At 41.8% G+C, this 17,551-nt stretch overlaps 1 protein-coding gene across 1 annotated transcript in view; it reads right to left on the reverse strand.

The window, feature by feature from the left end:
* The window catches only part of LOC133111087 (thrombospondin type-1 domain-containing protein 4-like), a 32,426-nt gene that overhangs the window by 6,191 nt on the left and 8,684 nt on the right, over positions 1-17,551 (reverse strand). The window contains exon 6 of the mRNA XM_061221245.1: positions 626-830. Within this exon, the coding sequence (XP_061077229.1) occupies positions 626-830 (205 nt within the window). The remainder of the gene's footprint in view (positions 1-625; positions 831-17,551) is intronic.

A 17,551-nucleotide genomic window follows, 5' to 3' on the forward strand; every position in this document is an offset into this window, starting at 1 on the left:
GCCTTATTTTAAAGTGTGACAAAATTTGTAATTACATTTCCGAACATAACTATATGAACAAATAGGGAATCAGGAAGATAGAATATTAAATTAAGCTTGTTTATACTCTTTCCCAAAGGTATCAGGTGAGCGGAAGTCATGTTCCTGTTTTAGAAATTAATCTACTGCTGTTGTCCAGAAAAGCCCAATTAAACCTGCCCTTAAAATAAAACCTTAAAGTAAAAGCATCCCCATAGCCAGTCTTTACCTAACCTTACTGTATTTATCACACAGTTACTTTAATTCTCTTTTACTGTGCATACAGTGTATCAGTGTAAAGTGTCTGTGAACAATATAAAGAATATAAACATCCCTGCTTGTAGCTACTTCATTTGCATTTCCATTAAACACACTATTCATTTCCAAGCAGATTCTCCCAGCTTTAAGGTACCGGGGTACTTTAAATTGAAAAGGAGTGAGAATGTGAGAATTTTCACATTTTGGAGTGAAGTCTTAAAAGCATACTGTGACAACCACAGTTTACAGTATATCCCAAGCAATGTCTTTGTTATAAAAAAGGAAAGCAAAAGATTTCTGTTATATTCATAATGCCGTAGTGGAGAGGCTGGACGTTTGTCCTACTCACCCAGGTAGTTCCGGCTCTTGACCATCTCGGTGATGTTAATCCTGGTGGCACCCTCTGGGATCTCCACAATCTTGTGGTAGCCCACCTTAGATAAGGTGTGCTTGAAGGTCCCAGAGACTACTCTGCAGGCTGTGTTGTCCCCGCCACACACTCCGCACTTGTCCATCACCTTATCTGTGCCCAGAAACTCATCGCAGCCCAAACTCTGTACAAGCAGAGGGATTAATTAGCAACAATCACACAAGGACAGTAGATAAACCAGACAATTAAGTGTGCTACCATTATCATCTATACAACTATAACTCCATAATAAAGATTAAGTATCACCTTTTCAAACTCTACCTTAGTCCTCCCTCCTGATTTTCCCCGTCTCCCTTTCTGATATCCCTATCCCTCTTGTCTAACCCCCCCCAAAAAAAATAATAATTATAATAATTGCACTTCATGTGTATTTACTAGTTATGGATGTGATGCTTTGACTTGTGGAAGAACCTATGCACTATGTAAATCGCTTTGGATTAAAAGCGTCTGCCAAATGACTAAAATGTAAATGTAAATGTATCTGAAATCAACTTTTGCTGAAGTGTAAAAATGAACCAATAAACAATGGATTATCAATGCATAATGTTGCTATGCTGGTAATATATGAACCACTTGGGATCAAATGTGTTTCTTTCAAAAGGCTGAGCTTAACTCAGGACAGCTTCCAGAGGGGAAAAAGTCCATAGATCTCAGCGAAGATGGATGCATGAGGTGAAAAGACAAAGTTCAGCCTGGAAGTCCATAAATTCATACAGTCTGCCCGTAAAAGCACTGCTGTTGAGAACAGGTGCTGCAGGAGCCACGGCTAATCCCAGAAGGTTACAGCCAGCGGAAACGCTGACATAAATGTTGCTGGAATATATTGCCCCTGTCGATCTGAAGCTGTGAACAGCCGACAGAGGCTCAGTAGATTACAACACGAGAGTCCGCGGGGGGATGCAAACTGTGTAATTAATCACACTAAAAATGTGGGCACTTTCATTCTCTTCAGGATTTATCGTGGTACCTGATACGCTGTGTTAATCAATACCATTCGACAGTTTACAGCACAATAACAAAACATAAAATACAATTTGTAATGAACATACATATCTTATATTTACACAAATGCACAGAAAAACAAGCATTCAACAGAATGGATATAAAATGGCAAATGACCTTGGGGTATGCAGTCTAAAACATTTACATTTAATATACTCAGATCGGTCTCAGATTAATATTATTTATGAGTTAAGCTTGTGGTGGGAAGGGGTGTTCATTATGGCATGGAATAGCAGTGACGCCAAATCTAGAAGAGTACATCAGCTCAGAAAGTATATAAATAATGTGAACAAGAGCAACACACATCCACAGAATAAGCAGATACCCAACTGATGATTTAGGTATCACAGTATATTCACAGTTGCTAGGCAGTCAGGATTTGAACTCTGCAGTTTAATCACAAACACCCAGCATGCTGCCCATAAATGCCCAGGTCGCAGCAATTTGGTGTCAGTGACTCCAGTAGCCATACTACACCGACATAAAACAATTATTCAAGTACACTCCCAGCGTTCCTGGGTTACCACTCACAGTTCCTGTATCCCTCTAAGAACACATTCAAAAACTACAGCACTGCTGCGGCGCCCAGTCAGTGAAGTTTTACATATTCAGCTTCTCTGAATATGATAAATATTCTCATAATACCAAATATATTTAGCCAAGAAAGAAAATATATTAATGATCCAAACCAACAACACAAGATGGATGGAGGAATGAAGGTAAATTAATGCGGGAGAGGTATGTCATGACCTCTGCTCTGACACACAGGAAATACTGTGCCCATCTGCTCACAGCCAGGTTGCCACAAGCAATTTTATCCTCTTGATGTGAACTTCTCCGGCTTTCACAGAACAAAAGAGAAGATTTTCAACCTTGCACTAACCCGCTGTCAGGTCAGTGGGATCCAAACTGACAGAAAAAGCACAGCTACTATGGAGTTGAGGGGTCAGGTCAGGTTAAAGGAAGCCATAGACCCTCAAGCTTCAATATTATTCAGGGGAAAGATCATTGACCTCATCCTCTGCCTTGACACGGTGGGAGTTTAGAAACACAGGGTGGAGCAAAAGTAGGAGGTTCAAGAAACACCAATCAGGTCTTTTACTTCAATACTTTCCACTTTAAAACCTCACAACCCAGGGCAATATCATAGAGATCACTTGAAAGGATTGCGAAAACCCAAGGAAAAAGAAAAGCATCCATAATGCGCTTGTTGAGCAGAGTGGTGACCAGAGACTCTGGCCTGAACGCAAAAGGCCTTGAATCACTACACGTTAATGTAGGGGCTTCTTAAGGTTCAGAAGAATGACGTGAGACCTGACCTGACCTGAGAATGACGTGACTGGGAAGCCAACACTGTCGGATGATAATGCTGTAATGCTGTAGTTTGATACTGGTTTGCTGGTACCCAGTGAAGCAGTGAGTTTTCTTTTTCATTCCCCTTTCCAACACAGTATTGCCACAGTACTGAAGGCCAACTCACCCTGGCAGGCTCAAACTGTGATGTCTTACCTTGGAGCAGGTGCAGCCTAATTTTTTTTTTGACATATTACAAAGTATCAACATAACATGAAGAGAACATAGGATGGTTAACTGAATCAACTATCATTAGGTTGTGTTTCAAATAAATATATAACTAATTGGAAGTTGCAAAAATATAAAAAAACATAAATACATGTTATGTCCAATTTTACTTTGTCACTCTTTAGCTCAAATTTTCACTGGTCTCTGGTCATTTTTCAGTGAAGCTATAACACAATCCTGAAAATCCAAATTCATCTGGAAACAGTTAGACCTATCAGAGTGGTCTAAAGACTTCCCCACAATGCACAAAAGAACTTTATAGCTTAAACAGTATTCAACTCAGTTCAAAATGATTTTACTTTTTTCCTGATGGTTTGCCAAAAGAATACAGCATTCATCTGACCTGATTTCACACATTGCCTCTTTTTTTCCAGTTTAGGGCTCAATCTGAAATGCCCAATGGTGATCTTAGGACCTCCATCTTGGACAGTTTAAGAAAAAACACACTAGCGCACAAGTCCTCTGAATTGTGTACAGCCAGTCACTGCATCAGGACACAGGCACCCAGTTGACTAGAGGACAAGGAACTATTGCCTTTGCTGAATGGCCAATACATTTCCCCCTTTAGACAATTAATGATCCATCCACTCTCTTTTATCACATTTATGTGAGGCTAAATAGCTCAGAATACCGGTCACGTTCCCTTGGCAACATGACCCAGTGTCTACCATCTCTCCTTCTGCAGGGAGTATAGTTGGAACTGGAAGGGGGGGGGGGGGAGCAGCGTGATATAGGAAACCCCTAAATACTTACAGTATCAAACAGTAACCTCTTTAACAAATTGTTGCAACTGAGGCTGGTGACACTTCCGCGGCACTGCTTAGAGCAGAACATGGCCGCAGATTGGAGCGGTCAGACCTGGAGTGGGCCAGTGACGTTCTCATACTCCGCAGACTACACAGACACAAGGGCCCTCCTGAGGAGTCCTCGAGACACAAGGCTCAATCGAGCTCTCAGAGGCTCCGCATGAGCTGCTCTGACCCCGCCGTCTGATTTGTGACAGACAGTCTTTGTGTTCAGAGCTGACATGAGCGTCCAATTTATGGTTCTTGGAAAAGAGTCGTCGGGTTCTTCAGTAAAAACACAAATGACAAACAACAATAGCGGAACTCTCCAAGGATTTCTGACTCGGGCTATTCACGGTGTCCATTTACGTTGGGTAAATAAACATTTTGCGACTTGATTTTAAAATGTCGGGGCAGTCATTTTTAACTGCGAGAAGGAACAGGCAAGTTTTGTTCAGCCTAACTTTAATGACTCAATACATCTTAAAATTCTAGTTCTGCAATAAATATAGACATCCACAAGGCAAACAATGTCTGGTAGAAATGTCAAAATGTTTAGTGTTACTGGAATTTGATTATTTTTAGGACTGAAGCAGGATTTACTCTTCATGCCCAACTACAATATATTGAAGACCACAAATGGTTTCAGATTGCCTGTATACAATCCAAATGAAAGGCCCATATGCATCAGCTTTCTCGTATCTAAAACGCCCACAAATGTTCGCAAAGAGCAGTGATGTAGGTTTTTTGTCCCTAGCTGTGCCCCCAGAGCACCCCAGATCTCAATGGTCAGCTCCCTGGGCTAAAATTGAGCAATGTCATCTGATAATTGTGCAAAAACATGTCACATGGGAAATCGTTTTACACACAGCATGGTAACACTTTGACTCTAAAATATGCATACTTTGACCAAAATTAAAAATGTTTTACTTGAATCGGCTCCAAGATAATATGAAAAACTATGCACGTGTTCAAAAACAGATAGAGGTGTAATCTGTTATTTCTGCTAGAAAGAGTCTACATCTGTAACCAGCCTGGAATATGGACACCACTCACAGAATAATCAAACACTGCCACCTGGGGTTTGGGAGGGTTCAGCAGAGGTCATGCTGATAAATTACCATCTTAAATCCCAGAGAGGGGCTTCTGTTTGCTGACAGGGCTCTGGGAATTTTTGTTTACCAGAGATAGAAAAGGAAATTAAAATAATATTTAGCCAGTTATTTAGGTATAAGGAACTAGCATAAGCAATGGCACCGGAAGCAATGCAACATAATCATTTTCTTACATGCTTGCCTGGATTTATGCAGCACAGTACTTTACTTGCAATAATACAACTATGATGTGGGTGGCCACAATATGTGATTCATGAGAGAACAGAAACATTACAGCATATACACTTTATTAGGTAGACCTGTACAGCAGCTTTTTATGTGAATATTTAATCAGGCAATCATGTGGCAGCAACTAAATACCTAAAAGCATGCAGACATGGTCAAGAGGTTCAGCTGTTTTTCAGACCAAATGTCAGAATGGGGAATAAATGTGGTAAAAGTGATAGTATGATGTGATAGTATGATGAATGATAGTAGATGCCAGACAGGGTTTGAGTATCTCAGAAACTGCTGGTCTCCCGGAATTTTTATGCACAATAGTCTCTAGAATTTGCAGAAGTTTGACATACAATGCATCCAACCTCCAAGTAGATAGGTTACAGCAGGGAGAAGACCAATAAGTCAAAAAAAAAAGACCTAATAGACCTAAGTGCTTCCGGTGAAAACACCACACCAATAGCCAGCCATAACCAGGACTCACTCTGTCATAATAATCTGAACAATCCAAAATGATTCAATCCAAGTATATTTTTGTAATAAACAAACCGTTCAGCCTCTGGTCCACAGAGAACCCAACTTACACTTCTTAACGTTTTCCAAGTTGTACAAATACTGATATGAGATGCTGTGGTCGATCAGTGATTTCCTTTTTAACACAGAAAGCACATTACAGTATGCAATGAGAACAGCACATCCCTCTATAAAATATGCACCATCACACAGTGACATAAGCTTGTGGTCTTGGTCCTCTTAGCTCAATCAACCAGAGGTTTCCGGAATGTTCTCTGTATTATGAAGACCTGGCTTGTAGTGATATACCAGCTCATCTGGAAATGCCATTACTTCGGATTATCTGACTGTCGAACTGAGAATACAGCAGTACAGTAACCAATTCTGTCAGCTATTATCATTACTTTGGCCTTACAGAGAGGTAGCTTTGGATAAGAATGGTGTAAGAAAAACATGCCCATGTCCCCTATACCCTGCACATCCAATTCAATCACATCTCGATAGGGACCAGTCTGTAAAAAAACTATCTGAAACGTTCTCGTTCAGTATTTAGACTAAATATGAACAAAATAATTAAGGATGCATGTAATCATACTGACTTCAGTTCAAATGACTGGTGAACTTAAGAGCATGTAAAGAAACCATGTCTTAGCCAAATATGTGCAAAATAAGAGATAAATGTGTTAGTTGTAATAGGCTTGTTCAGTGACAGCCAAATCTTTCAGAGCTCTGGAGCAGTAGTTGAAAAAGCCAGTTCAAGGCTATAAACTTCTATAATGGAAGAAATCCCTGATATGCCGTAGGAATGTGTTATGCACATGCAGGAAGAATTTGTTTGGCAGCCATATTGGGCAGGGGTCCTGACCTAAAGCAATAAAGTGAGCTTCACTCACATGAAGACACTGAAAATTAAATGTTTCAGGCTGGGAATAATTATACTGAAAACCCAAAATATGTTTTGCAGCCACACACGCTGCTGCAGGGAGTGCCGTGGCAGGTAGACCGCACACAGCAGGCCAGAACGAGGAGTGAAAGCTGAGATCACGGTGCAAAGTTAATGGCACACATAAAAACATGGATGTGAGATGAATGAGTCAATGCTGTCAGGAGTGTATGACATGGGAAAATGTCTTTGAGGTGACTTTGAACCTGGGGCAATTAGAAGTATTTTACACACAATTTTAGCACTATAAGCGATTTTCAACATTGATATCCTCTATCTTTTTACCTGAAAAGTCAAAATGGTATTTTGTGACCATTGAGTGTGGCTGGTCATGAACAGTTTGACTCTATGCGAGGTAAAAGCCATGACTGAAGTAAAACTGAGGCTTGAATGACTGAGTGCTGTGAAAGTGTGTTGCCATGTTTTCCCCTGTGGTGGTGATGCGGGCACGACCTTGGGCCTGCGCCAACGGTAAATGTTTAATGCATGCCGATGCACCCTGACCAATGAGTGCGATCACAAGTAGGCGATGTCCTCAAAGGTTATAGAACGGAGAGAGACAAAAATAAAAGAAATAAAGAACAAAGAGTAGGCTTACATCAGCCTTATAAATTTAATTAGAGGTACTGAAGCAGAAAAGCTAATTACTATCCGTATTCTGAAAACATGCAATTAAACTCTCCCATCCAATCCAAGTGCAATTGAATGTGGTTGCTGTCCCATGACATGTGTATAGCATATGGGTAATACAGCACTGTATGTTCAGTTAAGGCTAAAGCTAAGAGCAACACTGCCTTTTTCAGAGACTGCTATGCACACCAAGTAGCTTTCTCATCTCTATCTCCCTATTACAAAGAGACATATAATTTGCCAAAAGTTATGCATGATTTCCATCAATGTATCCTATTCAAATGTGGTGTGCTGTATAGACTTTTATACCTTAGAGATCCACCGGATATTTAGGAAATAAGTCAGTTACTTTTAAGTCATTTCTGCAAAAAGATTGGGGGTGGAAGCAGAGGGTGAATGGCAGGGGCTGAACAATGACTTAATTATCAAGAGAATTTATTTGGCAGAAGCATAATCAGTATCCAAACACTCGGATTTCATGGATTAGCTTGACAATTTGGGCTCCTTTTCAATATGTTGCCAAGTGTATGAAATTGTAGTGACTTTGTGGCACAATGTGACTATAAATTTACAAACCAACTTTTGTGGTGTGGTTGCTGAAAAAAGGCCGACAGGATATGGGGACCACCATCACATTGTGAGTATTACTGAAAGGACAGCTCCCAGAATTCCAGACATTACTGAGTCGTGCAACAGAATCTAATGCTTTTCCCAACCAGAATGAAATTCTGGGAGATTTATGCACTTTGCAATGAATGACAACCAGGGCATTGAGCTGAGGTTGTAAACAGGACGGTCTTAACTGCTGTTTCTCACTGTAACTTTTTTCTCAAAATGTGCCTTTCGATAAAACACAGAGCAGAGAACTGGATTTGAATGTTAAGTATGTAAAAATTGGGAGAATATTGAAAATGACAAGAGATTAAGAGTGTCCTGCAGTTGCACAGTTACACAGAGGCCTGGTGTAGACCAAAATAGCAGGCTCACTTTCCTGTGTCAAGGGCCGTGCTATAGTCACAGCATAAACACACTGCGCTTGTTAACCTTTCTAAAACAGTATCAACTGTGTTGTTTTTTTTTTGTTTCTTTTAACTTCAGGAAAAACTTTGCTTATGACACACGCAGTCTAAAAAAAACATTGGTTGGATTCCAAATTATAGACATAAAATTTGACATGAGGTGCTGATTCAGACAAAAGGGAAATAAAATGGAAATTAAATAAAGACCAGGAAAACCCTGTCCTTGGTGGAACAAATGCAGCCAAGAGAAAGTGATGACAAATAAGTACAGATGTTTACATGCACAAATGGATGTAAATGTGTAGACCATGTCAGTACAGTACAGCTTTGGGGGCAGCTGCTGCCTGTCTTTGGGGACAGTGCCACTGAGGAAGTTTAACACCAAATATATCTTAACGCTAAACCCTCTTTCAACAGACATTTCCGGAAGGTTCCAGTACACAAATCACTCAACAACTGGCCTGAGGTTCGTCACGGTGCAATGTGTCTGTTGAGTAGAAACTAAGGGCTATTCTCAGCAGACTACTTACTCTATTAGAATTATTACAGGCTTGGAATATTTGCTTAAGCAGGTACATACAATGATCTAAATAAATGGATTTATTCCATTCAAATGTTATTAAACCAAAGTCTCTTGGGCATGCTATTAAAAGCAAGCAGCTCAACAAACACAGCATACTAAAATTGGGAAAATCTTAATGAAACTACTTTGTATCTTTGCTTATTTAATTAAATATTCCCACATTCAATTTTAACAGTTAATGCGTTATTATTTAATGGATCCCCCCATTAAAATTACATTATTCCAGCCTAGTCTACCCTGGGCACATCCCTGCAGAAAATGAACACTCAGCTCACCCAGTTTCACCCTTTAAATGATACGCGTAATCTGGTCATCTCTACACCTACGCCCACACCTTCCCTTCGACTGTGACTGGATTTAAGTGATGAGGAGACGATAAGTAAGCCCTGCTTACCTGCGGCCGTGGCTTCCCCAGCACATGCGTCTGAAGGCAGAAAAGGACAAGCAGGACAAACGCGGAGAGCATTCTCTGACACATCCAAGAGACAGTGGACCAACATCCAGTCACGCATTAACGCAAGCCTGCAAGCTTCCCTGCGCCTGTCTCCCTCTTTCTCCCTGTCTCTGCACCACAGAAGGGCCCCTGTGGAACTACAGCGTCAGGCACTGCGCTGGGTCCCGTAAACAGAGCTGGAGGAGAAATGGGTGGGGGCGCGTGTGTCTTTTAGAGGAGAGGGAGAAGGGAGGGAGGACGAGAGAAAGGGGAGGGAAGGAAGACGAAGTAGAGAGGGAGAGGGGAGGGGGTTGAACTGGAGAGGAGACACCACTTGGAAATGCATCGGCTACTGTAGAGTGTACAGGGCAGGTGCTGGAATACAGCCATTGACTATGGCTGAAGAGAACTGCTCCTGACGTAGAACTAAATCCATTGAGCCAAATCAAGGCAGGTCAATACAGTATAACCTGACAGTAAAAAAATCAACAAGCTGAATATGTATTCTCCAGGGCAAGAATCCCAAAGCTTTTCCTCATAAATAATGTTTTCCCAAGTCAATGCAAACTGACATTTTTTTTCCCAAAAGAAGAATTAGCATTACAGATTTCCTGAATTAGGTATGCACCACTTAAACTTTCAGCACAAACACATTTGACGCCTTGTTGAAAAGCCATACTTCAGAAATAGGAAATTAAAAAAAGAAAGAAATACAGGCAAAAAAAAAGAAAAGAAAAAGGAAAAAATCCTGGAATCATATGTTTTTCTAATTCTACCTGAATTGCTTCCACAACATTAATTCCTTATCCATATTCTTTAGTAACAGCACACACTGGGGTAAAGAGCAACCTTTTCTCAGGGAAAGTTTGTGTTCACATAAACTTTTACAGACATACTGGACACATCTGGATATTGTGGCTGGGTTTCTTTATAAGACAATGTACATTCTGCATGTATGTACAAGGAAAGATTAAAAACTATAATTACATATTTTTTGCACTTTTGAAGTAATGTTTGCGAGACCATGTCAGCCATATTTAGCGTGCAGGTCTGTCTCCATAAGAATGCCTTCTTTGAGCTGGCACAGCCATATGTGGCCCAGATTGATTCTGCTGAGTCAGTTTCTGACACCCCGAAGGCCATAAACACCTACACGCTTCTATGACTTCCCAGAGTACTGAAAACATCAGTGCCGGCCAAAACACTGCATGTCGTGCTTAGAAGCAGCAGCCATTTTTCTATACATACGTTACAACCTCCAGAAAAAATATAATGTGCACAGACTCACACATTTTGGAGCATGTTTAATATCCACACCTCTGCTTGAGTCTAATGTTTCTCAAGAGTGTGTAAATCCTGCGTAGGGACTGCTGATGACTTTAAGACGCAGAGCGTTTCAGCACCTGGCTGCGCTTGGCCAGTGGCAGGAGGTCCGGAGAGCGCACTGAGAGTGACTGCCAGAGCGAAGGTGATATGAGATTTCAGCGCGCGGACAACAGGGGGCTGTCCCAGCGCGGTGCATATCTGCATCCTTACAGCATGTCTGTCTGTGCCATTAGCCACTTCAGAATCCTATACTCCCATCATACGCCATTTGACTTTGCAATTACGTCACCTTAAGGCAGGGAGTGGATTTCCCCAGGATTCTCATTGTGTTAAGGTGCATTTGATGAATGAAAGTATTTCACCCGTTGATCTTCAATAATGTGTGGCAACAAGTATGTAATTTATATCAGACTATCAGACTATATCCCCCCAACTGTACACATTGTCATAGTCATGATTTCAAACAGCACTTCTGTGTCACATCCTATATAGATTTGACACTGCCAGAGATGATGTCTGCTCCAGTCACATGTCTGTCATTTTTACACTGAAGGGATTTGTTCCACTGACTTCTGTTATGTCCCCCTGATAACCTGCCTGTGTTTTTGAACGCAGTGCGCTTGAAATGCATTCTAAATACCAAAGAAAGGAAACCTGAAAGTTCTGTAGCAGCCTGAAATTTGGAGACAAAAAAATAAATAAATTCATACATCTGGGATACATATTATCTGCGCGAGGCCAGGGATGCGAGTCCCTTGATTGTATCCTTCCAGTTAAGCTTTGACTATGGACGGCAATGAGGGCTGTTAATGAATAAAACAGCAAGAGTTGTTGAAGATGGCGGGGGTGTCACCATTTTCTTTTGGCCTCTCTACATCATGAACCCAGGTAAACCCAGATGAGACTGACATACCTACAGATTGCAGAGTATCATTGCATTGCAGCAGTTGCAGCATAATGACATCCTTCAGTCACCTTTCCACGATAATGGGAAACTGTTGATGATTGACACCCTCGCTAATGAGCTGGAACAGCCTGTATTTGCTGAGCTGTTTGGCACAGTACCTGGTTAATGCGTTGGCATCAGGAGGCCAATGTGATGACTGACTCTGATGTTGGCAGAGTTAACAATGCAATAAAAAGTTATCCTTGAGTGAGTTCTTGGACTGGAATGACAGGAACGCCCCAACACACAGAGACTTGCCTGACCATGCATTTGTGTCGTGCACACACAAAAACACACACTGAAAGTAACGTCCAGGACAACCCTCCAAGAAGTGATAAAGTGATAAAGACTCTCCAAAAAACTACAGCAAACAACATAACAATGAACAATACCTTTAGAGTAAGTCCCCTGGTTAACAAACACCAAGTGGACAAAAGAGATGCCAATTGCCAAATTACCCCCCAATCCCCTTGATAACACCCCTCCCCTCCCAATAAAGCATCCCTGGCACTGAGAGTGAAGGGGTTCCTCTGTCCCATGACCACCTAGTGAGATACATTACAGAGGTCACCAGGTCACCAGAGAGGGGGAGCCAAGGACAATACTGAGAACAGTCTGGGGATGGAAGCATCACTGATTCGTTTAATGTACGCAGACAGTGTGAAAGGACACCTTTCCACTGGAGTACACTCTGAGGAACAGCACTTCACATTACAATAGCCATTTCAAATGTTATACTGTATAACGGAAAGGAGTTATGCTTTCAAACTGTTTTTAAGTCATTTGTAATTTAGTAATGATTTTTAACTGGTCATACTGCACAACTACAGTACAAGAATAATTTAGGTAATATTATTGGTATAGTCCTAGTCATTAGCAAAGTTAATACTTCCTTCCTTCTGACAGTTACATGATACTCTATGTACACACAGTATCACAACAGTTATCCACTTCCCTGTTTATATAATTGAAGGCAAAACTACACACTTTCCTGTCTATATGAAATACAGCTGAAGTTCACCAGATGTAGCAGCAGCATACCTCATTTGATTTCTTCACAATCTACTGCAAAGGAATTTACTGAAATGGCTGGTTTCACATTAGTGAAGCGGATTAATTCACTGCTAAGCCCATTTAGCACATTTATTTATGTCACTAAGAAAATACAGCCATTATACACAGCAGTATAACTACTGCTATTTTCATGTTGACGTTTCAGGTTCAAAAGTATGTGCCATGCAATTACTACACTAGAGAGACCTTGTCTCTTCCCAGAACAATTTTCTTAAAAAAAAGAAAGAAAAAGAAACTTTTTTTGGCATGGATTGTATATATCTTCTCAATTTTGACTTAATAAATGGCAGCCTTAAATTTTTCACTTCTTATTAAAATGCTTTGGTGGGTTAATCTGAATGATCACTTGCAAACTGTTCATGAAAAACTGAACATTGGATATAATTGCAAGGCAAAGTTAAGGCATATGTTCTTTGAATCCAGGAGCGTAGAATTATAGGTCTCTTGTACTGCTTGAGTACAACATAGCATTCCAACATGTCTCTTGGATTTGAATCACAAGTAACAATCGATATTCAACACATCAGTAATCATACTGAAGGTTCATGAAGTATAATGACCTGATTTACAGCACAGCTGTCAGAATAAGAATGGTCTTTTTTCTTTCAACAAGTGAGACTGGGAATTAATTCACAACGTAAGCTATGGTATATAAAAAAATAAACGCTTTTATGAATTAAAGCATTGAGTGGCCCAAGAGGAGATGAAGCTGCGTGTTTTTAAAGGTTTTAAGGACTCATCCACTCTGAACAAAACAATGTGTCAACCCCTGCTGACCCCAAAAAAGTGTCTGGATGTGATGGATGAGATGTTCAGTGGGATGGGCCCTCCAGAAAACAATATTAAACCAAACAGAACAACGCTGAAACATTCGGCCATGTTATGGATAGAGTCCACATTCCAACTGAAAAAATTATATCACAGCGGAATCACTTTAACCCCCTCCAAGAAATTAAAGACATTGAAGCCTGACTGCAGCTGGAAGAGAACAAACACTTAACTTTTCTTTCAAGTGCCTCCATTTCACATCGCATTTCACAGCATGAAGGAGTTAGCATGCCCTGATTCCTGGGGTTAAGGACTCCCCTGCCACATGCCACACACTTTATGGGAGTGCTAAACTCCCGGCTGGGATGAGCCAGGATGGGCTGCGCTGGGCTGATCAGGACTGAAGTAACGGCTGAATTATGGTGCTTCACGGCAGGGACTATATTCTTCTGTGGTCCATTCCACCCTCAAACCCACCACTCTCCGTAAAACTTGTCTCTGCCTCCATGGTGGTCATATTTCATTCCCAAGATGCACCTTTTTGTTTGTTTCACAATTTAAAGCTGTCCGGGGTGCCTGTCGAATCGCCAGTGACCGCGTCCTGTTGACAAAAGTCCCCTTTATCCACAGAAAATGGCCAATAACAGGCTGGGCTGGTGAAGGAGGAAAGCTGTGATCTCTCTGTACACCATGCCAGCCATATTTAGCAAACCCTGGATGTCCAAGTGTCCCAACCTGGCTCTTCCAACCTACCACCCTGATTTAATTGGTTAAAAAATGGTCTTCTCTCCCTCACCAACTTAGCTGATGAGTGCTGAGCTTTCTGGCACAAAATAGCTGCCGTGCATCATCCAGGTGGGTGCTGCACGTTGGTGGAGGTTCAGGCGAGTACCCGCCATCACTGTAAAGTGCGTTGAGTATGAGAAGCGCTATATAAATGCAATGATCTACATGTTCAAGCGGGAAATGCTTAAAACAGACATAAAGTAATGGCCCGGTAGTCCAGAAGTGCGGCTGCCCCTCAGGTAGGCGGAGGTCATGGAATACAGTTCAGGTAGAGACCGCAGCTGGACTACCTGCATTTACATGGATAAGGGATACGTGCTCTGGGACAGGCACACTGAGACGATCTTCATGAAAAGTTATGAGACTTGGCCCCTTAAAAAATATATTGATGGCACTGATAATATTCGCCCCATAAATCCAGACATTTTTGGGCCCTATCCAACCTGAGGGTCCTCTGAATGATTACCCCATTCCACCTGGTCTGGGATGCAGCATCATCAGAGATGGACATGGAAGATGTGGCCAGGTTGGTTGGGGTTTTTCAGCTATGTTTCAATGAGTACTTTGGCAGCATATCTAAGCAGTGCATATGTTACTTTAAGAGAGTGGAAATAAGTGTCCAACCTGGAGATTGATTTCACTCAGATTTCGGCCAACTTTCTTCTGTAAAAATGTGTGTGGTCACAGACCAGCCATTAAATATACTGCCTTTTCTGGTTTGTACTTCCTTATGGTATATGAGACACAGCAATCCAGTCCCAAAGGGAGCTCTGAGTCTGCCTGTGAAATACGACCATATTCAACATTTTCTATCACTCAGACCTGGGTTTCCTAAAATTCAACTCAGTCAAAACATTCACTCATCTATCAAAAACATGGACTTACAGCTAGATAACTCCATTTACATTGTCAACAAGCTTGTGCACCCACTCATGGTGGTGGATACTGCTGGGAAGTATTCAGTATACATGGTACAGTATAGGTAACATAAGACATTTCCCTTTTAAAAACCAAGGTGGTGGCAACAGCTGTAAATGTGGTTACGGTTCGCAAAATACATTTACAGGAACACAGCAGACATAAATAGAGTTGTCTTCCTTGTCACATTTAAAGTCAAACCATGACAGGGAGCATTCATCACACGTAAAGGAAGAGTTAATGTGAAAGCCGTACTATCATCCGCACCAGTGCAGCAGGCAGTAGCTGGAATTGTGTATTTTATTTTTCAGACAGGCACGACAAACACCAGGGAAGATTTTTAGCTAGAGGGGCATTGCATATTTTGTCCTGAATACTTGTGGTGGCCATTAAAAATTGCCCACCATATGGTAAATGGACTGCATTTATATATAATCCAAAGGGCTTTATAATTAATGCCTCTCATTCACCCATTCAAACACACACACACACACACTCAAACCAACGGTGATATGCTGCCAAGGTACCAATCGGCTTGTTGGGAGCAATTGGGGGTTAGGCGTCTTGCTCAGGGACTTCGACAGACCCAGGGTGGGGGATTGAACCAGCAAACATCTGACTGCCAGATGACCAGTCTCACCTCCTGAGCTAATGTCATCCCCATATCATTGAATAACTTCATCAAGGGTTCCAGGAAGGCTCCAGACTAAAACTGACAATCTGTGGACAATGAAGAGGTACAGCACTACTCTAGCACAGTGCCCATCACCCTCACTGCACAACATGCCGCCATTATTTTCGGGTCGAGTGCGGTGGCCTTCCCGGCTGGATGCCAGGACCCTTTGATTTGATCAGTTATGATGTAGTGTTTAATCAGCTATGCAATGCTGCCTAATTGCAATGAATCAACGCACTTGTGCCACTGCAGCACAGCGGGAAGAGGACACATCTTGAAGGAAAGGAGTAATTTGCTCAGAACTGAGGCACTCAGAGAGGCCTGAATGCCCAGAACAGAGCTTGACCGTTCATCGCTGTCTCAGGATGCTCACTGCCTTCCTCCCAGTCTCTGCCTACAGTATAAACTATAATTCTACAACCGCATGCTACACGTTCAACAATACCGCTATCTCCATTACAATGTTGAACTTTACCTGGATAAGTACAATAACAGGATTTGAAGCAGCTCAGCATCTTGCAGTTGGCATGGACTAAAATAATGAATCATTCCTAAGGGAGAATGAGATGTTACAATGCAGACACGCTGCAGGGTCGGTTGGGTGTCCTCATGAGGAACAGCACACCAGATCTGCATACATTCCTCTGATGATGTAACTATTTACACTATAGGCCATACAATACAACAGCAGAGGATGGATCACTGGAGAAGAGCACTTCCTGTGTCGAGGTAATGCAACAGAATCCTGAAGAGGTCTGGCTGACCTAAACCAACCTTCTATATCACAGTTGGCTAATTACATAGTTCAAATGTGGGCCGTTGAAGTGTAAGCTGTGCAGCCCTGCCTGTTTTTGGGGGAAACGCCTTTACAGGCTAAGCAATTAAGCGACATCATACGCACAGTGCACATTTCCCTTACACTCAGCACACATTTCTACAACTCTGCAACATTCTACAGGCTAATTTGTTCTTATTTCATTCATGAAGAGTATCAGTTCTCAGCCCATAGCTCAGGAACAGACGTCTGAAGGTTTCCTGAAGGCGTACTTAAGTTTAAACTGATCTAGCGTGAACCCAAACTCCAAACGTGTAACTCTACCCCCGCCACCGCTTCCCATCTCCATATTAACTGTTACAACATGCGATGAAGGGCAAAGGTCAAAAGAAGCACAGCTTATTTACAGCACTGACAGTGAGAAGGTGGTCTGCCGTCAGGGGGAAATGGTAGATGAGAAACTGCGCAGTGCTGCAGACAGAGACAGAGAGGCAGGCTTCTCCCGTTCCTGGTGCCAGGCAGGAGCAGAGTTCATCAGGACAGCTATGCGACAGGCCATTTCCTCCCCCAGAAACAGGCGAGCTCACTCCACAGGCAGGACCGGCTGGCAACTCTATTGAATCTCTTCGCGAGTACTTTGCTGAATTTTCCAAGAATTTTCAAATCTGCCTTGTGGGGTAGGGCTACCAATTATTTAATGTGTAGATTCAAAATCCCAGAGGGATGTGCTGTAAAATAACTAAGTTAAAACAAGAA

The sequence above is a fragment of the Conger conger genome, chromosome 15, assembly GCF_963514075.1.
Source record: "Conger conger chromosome 15, fConCon1.1, whole genome shotgun sequence".
Classification (NCBI taxonomy): domain Eukaryota; kingdom Metazoa; phylum Chordata; class Actinopteri; order Anguilliformes; family Congridae; genus Conger; species Conger conger.